The 6923-nt window shown below is 32.4% G+C and overlaps 1 protein-coding gene across 3 annotated transcripts; it reads left to right on the top strand.

Annotated features, from left to right (window-relative positions):
- Positions 1-472: 472 nt before the first annotated feature.
- On the top strand, positions 473-5555 carry LOC118742576 (YY1-associated factor 2). Of its 3 annotated transcripts, none has more exons than XM_036474748.1 (3): positions 473-587; positions 654-886; positions 2983-5555. In XM_036474748.1, exons 2-3 carry the CDS (start codon positions 748-750, stop codon positions 3297-3299), a joined length of 456 nt encoding a protein of 151 aa, XP_036330641.1. In that variant the 5' UTR covers positions 473-587; positions 654-747; the 3' UTR covers positions 3300-5555. The 3 variants fall into 3 exon arrangements, with proteins under 3 accessions (XP_036330641.1, XP_036330640.1, XP_036330639.1); XM_036474747.1 differs by having other exon boundaries at positions 645-886; XM_036474746.1 differs by having other exon boundaries at positions 473-886.
- The last annotated feature ends 1368 nt before the right edge of the window (positions 5556-6923 follow it).

The following is a 6923-nucleotide window of genomic DNA, read 5'->3' as shown; positions in this document are numbered from 1 at the left end:
TATGCTATATTTACTATTTATAATTTTGTCTTAAACACATATTTTAACTTTAACTTATTTTTTCGATTAGTCCTATTTTCGTTTTAGCAAAATTTACATTCAATAAATATCCGCGCGTAACAGACTTCTTCTATCGCTAATCGTTCCGTTTTGCTGCGGGTATTTTATTACAATTACCTAAAAAGTGCTTCCAAATTATTCAGGCATAACAGCGCCACCTGGCGCGAATTCATATTGTATTTGTTCCGTGCTTTCACCCTGTACTTCCGCTAGTGCATTCCAATGAATCACAGTTTCCAGTAGTGCATTCCAATGAATTCAACGAATGACACTTGAAAACAAGTGAAGAGATGTGTGTATGTGGAAAATCGACATCAGCAAAAACTTTCCAAGCGATTTGCTAATGGATTTCGTGAATGGATTTTCGCTGCAGTGAAATATTCGAAGAGTTAAAAAGTGTATTTACTATTTACTAGCTAGTGTTGGAAGGAAGGAAGGCGTGGTGGACGTTACAGATTTTCATTAAATCGATGAGTACTACACGTAGTCCTAGTGATTGGGGAATTTCCAAGAAATCTCATCTTCCAGTGAGCTTTATCAGAATCACTTATTTATATATAGATAAAAATTAAATAAAATACAAGAAGCATCAGTAGCGCTAATCGTTGAAACGCGGTGGAGCAGCTGAAGCAGCACCAGCCGCAAAGGCAGGAACGACTTTTTTATAAAAGGCATCGATCAAAGATTATGGATCACAAGAAATCTCCTGTAAGAAGACAGAAGCGACAATCGAAAGCGATCGAGGAAAATTTCTGGGACTGCAGCGTCTGTACGTACAGAAATACAGCTGAGGCATTTAAATGCCGAATGTGCGACGTGCGGAAAGGTGAGTGACCCCAATACGAGTACGAACCATATGTAGGTATTTTGTGTAAATCCCATTGTGCATGTGTATATGCATAATATGTGTACTATATATGCCGCCAGTAAACGGAGCCGCAACCATCACATGCGCCTACAGAACGATTGTCTAATAAATAATACCCGAACACTTGACACCTTACTGCATTGTTAGCTTCAAAATTGCAGCGCAGTTAATATTATTTGTAGAAGATATTTACAAAAACGCACTCCTATATACATTTGTATAAATATTTAAACTTATGGTAGGAACGAGTGCACGTACTTATGGTAGGAACGAGAGGTGCGCAACAAAACTTTGTAATGAGGCTGAGGCCAAACGTTGCGTTGATATGTAGGCAGCAGCAGCGCAATTGGCGCAGTGGCAGGCGGTGGCAAGAAATACATACATTCAGCAGATTTTATTACTGTATGGGAATGAGGTTGTGCACACGTATATCAACTGGGTCGACTGCGCTGTTGCTGACGCCAGCGCGTTGTAGAGCATGAAATATAAACGATTAGCCAAGGAAAAGGTGGGACAATGATTGAAATAAATTTAGGCTGAGTGTGCATTATCTACAATTGGCGTCAGATTGCACAACCGCCATTGACGTTACTCTGCCGAACCTCTGGCATATTCACATTTGATTATGCAGCCATATATTCAAATTAAAGTGCTCCTACATGCGCTCTTGCTTTTATTGCATTCCCATTCTATATTTACTTCACATACACAGAAATGTACATATATACAGTACGTCCTCGGTAAAAGCAGCACTCAATTAATGCAATACTTCGAGCAACACCCAAATGCTTATCATTGTTGACACACTTAAATCTGAACTTTTTGTGATTTGATTATTGCCACAACTTCAATCAACACAACTGCCCGAATTTTTACCGGTTGCTTTTACCAAGAGCGTACTGTAGTACGTATGTGTATTTATTGTTTGATATACGGTTGCTGCTGCTATCAACTCTTTATTTCTTCATTTACATATCTGCTTTTACTTGGCTATTCTGCCTCATCATTTTATATTTTTATATTTTTTTTATACGCTTGTTAGGTATACGATACATAGCCTCGTACATATCTATTTGGCATTGTTGATGCCATTGGAGGAAGAATAAGCGCAAAACGTAAATAACCACTTCCAAGAAGATAAGAAACAAAAGATAATCATAGCAAAAACATGGATTTTTTACACATGCAACTATGTTGATCGTAGCGAGAATATGGCTTTTGTTAGTCGCTTACCCAATTCTGATATTTGTTTGTTTTTAACATGCCAAACTTTGAAAGCTAAAGAATTAATCTATGCTATTAAAAAAAAAAAATATAATCATTCTTATATGAATCTACTTCAATAGGGATATAACTCAAAAAAGCAAAACTCAAGAAAAACGGCTTTAAAATTTTAAATTTTCGTACATAAATATATTCCCATATTAAAAATGCATACATTTTTTGTTCTAGTGAGATACTAGTAATCGATACAGCTATGAAATTTGTACACAACATAGAAGAAAAGGTCCATAGCATTACCCACTCAAAAATTTTTTAGTATCATTCATATTTGCGATTGCAGTCTGGTGCCAAGAATTCGCTGAAATTGATTAAATACACAGGCCTGCGAAATATAAATTTTGTTTGCCCCTCCAATAATTATGTTAATTTTTTGAATATCTAGTTTTATAAATTAAAATGCATCTATAGTTTTTTTCTAACACGTCGAAGTGTTTTTGTATTGATGGATATTTTACACGAGAATCCAAAAATTAATTATTTTACAATTTAATTTTTACTAAAAAACCCAACAACATAAGTTAAAAATACCCACAAATACTTTGACCAAAATTTCTAACTTCTTAATCAGCATCTTTTGGTATGCAGTTTTGTAGCCCATTTAATTTTAGTAGAATAAAGTGAAAATTTCGAGTAGCTAGGACCTACCGTTGATTTTTGGCAATTTTTTGTTGATGGAGTTCCGCATTTTTCCCCTAAAAAAGTATGTGTTCAAATGTTGGCCTGTAAACAATTTTTAAATTCAGACTATAAGTACTCATTCTTCTTTGCAGGAACCTCCACACGTAAGCCACGCTTAAATTCAGCTCTCGTCGCACAACAAGCTGCCACCTTGCCAGGCGCATCAGGCACCATGCCAAACGGCACAAAATCTGCATCAGGCTCACGACATGGAGCGGGACATGAGAAGAGCAAACACAAAAAGTATCCAGCTCGTTTGAAGAATGTCGATCGTTCGACAGCTCAAACGCGTGAAGTCACTGTGAATTCGGTGACAGTGTTCATTACAGAATATAAACCCAAGCCTGTGGGCAGCCGAAGGGAATCCAGTGAACAGAGTTTTAGCGAAAGCAATGATTCACGGAGTTAAATTTGTGAAGTACATACATATGTACATAAATGCAAATGTATGGGCTAACTATGAAATATGGCAAAAATTTAATTCAAATAGTAAAGATATTATTGTATTTTATTAGATAAGTTTATAAAAACATTGGATACAGTAAATGTAATTAGGCAAAATACAATTTTAGCTAACCAAGGAGACGAATAATTAATATATATGTAATAACTGCAAATAGGTTTTTTTTGCAAATACGTTTGAAAATGACAGTTTGCCGGGGACTACATATTACTCACTATTGGAACGTGCCGTCAAGTCGGAGTATTGTAATATATTTTTTATTTTTTTGTACACCAATAATTTTCAGTTCTGATCTTGCAGCGTGCAAATAAGGGAATCTTATTTTTGATTTAGCACAGCCTAATAGGAGAGGGCTAACACCTCATAAGAATCGCAAAATACTGTGCAACAACACTGCCTTCAGTTTTCAGACTAGACATTATATAGCCAGGAATTTTTACATTCATAAAGCATATAAATAAAATACATAAACATATTGCAAATAAGTGCACAGAACAAAACAAAGCATAAATAAGTGACCAGCAACTCATGTTGCGCTCCACAAATTCAAAACAATAGACGATTCCTCACCGGCTGAACCCGATAAATTCTGCTACTGCGACCACATACATTTTAAGAGCACGTAATTCTTTATATGGTTGAGGTTTCAAGTGGGTTGCATGATATTCTGTAAAAAAAAAACTACTATACTTTGTTAAATCCTTAAACGATATGTATTTGCATCTGTAAACGCTAATTTTCCGGTACATATGTACATACATATATAATGTCAGATGAAATTAGAAAAACAGAAGCAAATCAATTTTATCTTTAGACGATATGTTTTCGATTTTTATACATATCTGTAAAAAGTAACGTTTACACATGCAAATACATAGCAATTTTAGCAGTTTTAAATTAATTCTTGTAAAGTTAGGCTTACAGTTTATAAAAAAACAAAATCCTGTAGAAAAGCTAGTATTCCACATGTATAAGTTTATTTTGTATTGAGTTCATAATAATTCATACAAAAATATGTGTAAATTTTCTGTATAAGTGTACTATCAATTATTTAATACTAAGTTGTTAAAGCGAAACAAAACAGTTATCACAATCCCTGTGCATATTTGTAAAGCTATTGTAAATAATGTAAGCTAAACTAGATTTATTTTGTTTGAATTTAAGAAATATCTAATTAGTGTTGAATATGGAAAATAATTCATCTGTGCTACTTATTGGTTGGAAGCATGTTTTTTTATAATACTATTTCATCTGTAAAACACTACAAATTAGTCATAAAAAGTATGTAAACCCCTTCTTTACGTCATCAGAAAGGTTTCTATGCTTATCTCTCCGAATAACAACGTTAAATATCCTTTCTGAAAATACGTAGAGCCGCACTAAATTCATCACTTCTTCAAAATTATGTTAACGCTATTCTTTAAGAATTCTGAGCAAAAAATTATGTAATATAGAAGTAGAAAATGTATTTCACTGTAACACTTGTACTTCACATACAATATATTAAAAAAAATCTTCAAAATGTTGGTCATTTGATCCAAACAAAAATGCCGGATGAAAATTTATTGGGCGATACGCTATGAATAAAAATTACTATAGTTGAATATTTCTCCTGCAATAATTTCGACGAATATCTTATATACATAAAGTAAACATTCATTCATAATAACTTCAGAAAATGTTAAATTTTTTATGGCTGTCTTAAACACATTTATGCAAAGCATCAGTCTCTTTTTTGTTTCCAATTCATGTCTTATATCTAATGTTGAATAAAGTTGCGCAAATTTGATACTTTCGTTCTCTGTGGATCAGAAATAAAAGCGACTGAAAGCAATTACATTACAAAAACATGATAATTTTCTTTTAACAAAAAAGACTGATTATTCATATGAAATACAAATGAAAATATTAAGTTTTTGTTTTAAGACATTGTTATGTAACTCAAGCACGTCAGTGTGTTATTTTTAAATCCCATTTTCACTATTTTGTTTTTTGGCAATTATTGAATTTATAAAATTTGCGTAGATAAGCAATTTTTCAAATTTTGTATTGTATTAAGAAAATTAGTATTATTATTTTGGCACAGTGATTGCAAAGCTAATACATGTTAATTATATTTTTGAAATATACTATATTTACTTTTTTTTTCAACTTAATATTTGTAATCTAATGATTATCTCCTTAAATGAGCGTTTAGTTAATGGCGACTAATTTAAATATATTTTTTTCAATTAGTTAATAATTTGTTTTAAAGTGAAAAAATTGGATGTACATACATACATGTAGTGCATACATACATACCTTAAGCAATTCGTTTGCTTAGTTTGTGTGACAAAATTTCGAAATAACGATTACTTCGTACTAACAACAGTGGCGTCAAGCGAAACGTAACTCTTTTAAACTAACATAACTATGTATTATGCAATATTTAAGTGCTGCACTTTTTTAAAATTGTAAGAAAAACCTTCGAATGTATGTACCTAATTGTTGCCCGCTTTTTCTTTAAATTTCAAAGAAATTTGTTCGAGTAGCTTTGCGACGCAAGTAAATTATGGGCGAAGTGATCTTCAGACATTTTTCAATAGAAAATTATAATGTGGCGCTACAATTAACTTAAGTTTTTTGTAAATTATTTGGGTGATTCCATTAAACTCGAAGAAATTGCCAAATGTGAAACTTGACATAGAAATTTTGGCAGTGCAATATATTGATGCTTTTTCTAGTTTAAGGGAAAACTCCTATTACTTTTTGCTATACGCTCAGAAAAAATTAAAATTGATTTTGTTTAAATTATGTTCTTTAGTGAATAATCTTAGTTTAATTTCGTGCTCCCTTAGCAGAAAAGAAATACACTCCATAAACACAACGAACAAGCGCCGTTACCGATGGTGTGAAGAAATAGTGAACTTTTTTACAATCCCGCACGCATGCACCTACATAGGTATTTGTGTTTTTTAAATGCATTTATGTAGATGCATGTGTGCGTGTTATAGAAATTTTTGTATTGACATTTTTCTAATAAAAATTTTGCCTTTTCAAATATAGCATTAAGTTTTGTAAAACAATAAAATCAACATTTTGTATCAAACCGATATTAAAGCCTACACACTGACTGTGTGTGTGTATGATAAGTAATAGTATAATACCAACCAAAATAAATATTATATAAATTACAATAGACAGCAAAGGCAATGGTAAAATTGCAGATTTCAACACATAATATACATACTTTAATACAAATGATTTAAAAATGTAGAGGCCTAAACATGAGCTTTGGTCCTATGCCAACTATTTATTACATATGTAGAAAATTCTCAATTTCTTCTAAACTGTAACTCAGATTTCTTAAACGCCGCCATCGAAAGAGTTCAGCTACTCATGTATTTGTCACTTAATGCTAAATATAAAATACATCTTTCTCTTACATACATACATACATATTTAAACATAAACTGTTCAAATCACATCTATTGGCAATTGTCCTTCGCACTCGCACATTTCTCTTGGTGAAATTTAGGCAGACAGGAAAATAAATTTTCGCAGGCGTTAACAAAAAAAAATACAATTTAT

This window comes from Rhagoletis pomonella, unplaced genomic scaffold (genome assembly GCF_013731165.1).
Source record: "Rhagoletis pomonella isolate Grant_MI unplaced genomic scaffold, Rhpom_1.0 Rhpom_scaffold_00007, whole genome shotgun sequence".
Classification (NCBI taxonomy): domain Eukaryota; kingdom Metazoa; phylum Arthropoda; class Insecta; order Diptera; family Tephritidae; genus Rhagoletis; species Rhagoletis pomonella.
The sequence above is the reverse complement of the archived record's forward strand: the minus strand, read 5'-3'. Positions and strand labels throughout refer to the sequence as shown.

Bases quoted from the DNA above. Each gene is read 5' to 3' on its own strand.
- LOC118742576 (XM_036474748.1), top strand. From the start codon at position 748: ATGGATCACAAGAAATCTCCTGTAAGAAGACAGAAGCGACAATCGAAA. The intron at 887-2,982 runs GTGAGTGACCCC...TCTTCTTTGCAG, and splicing joins AATGTGCGACGTGCGGAAAG to GAACCTCCACACGTAAGCCA.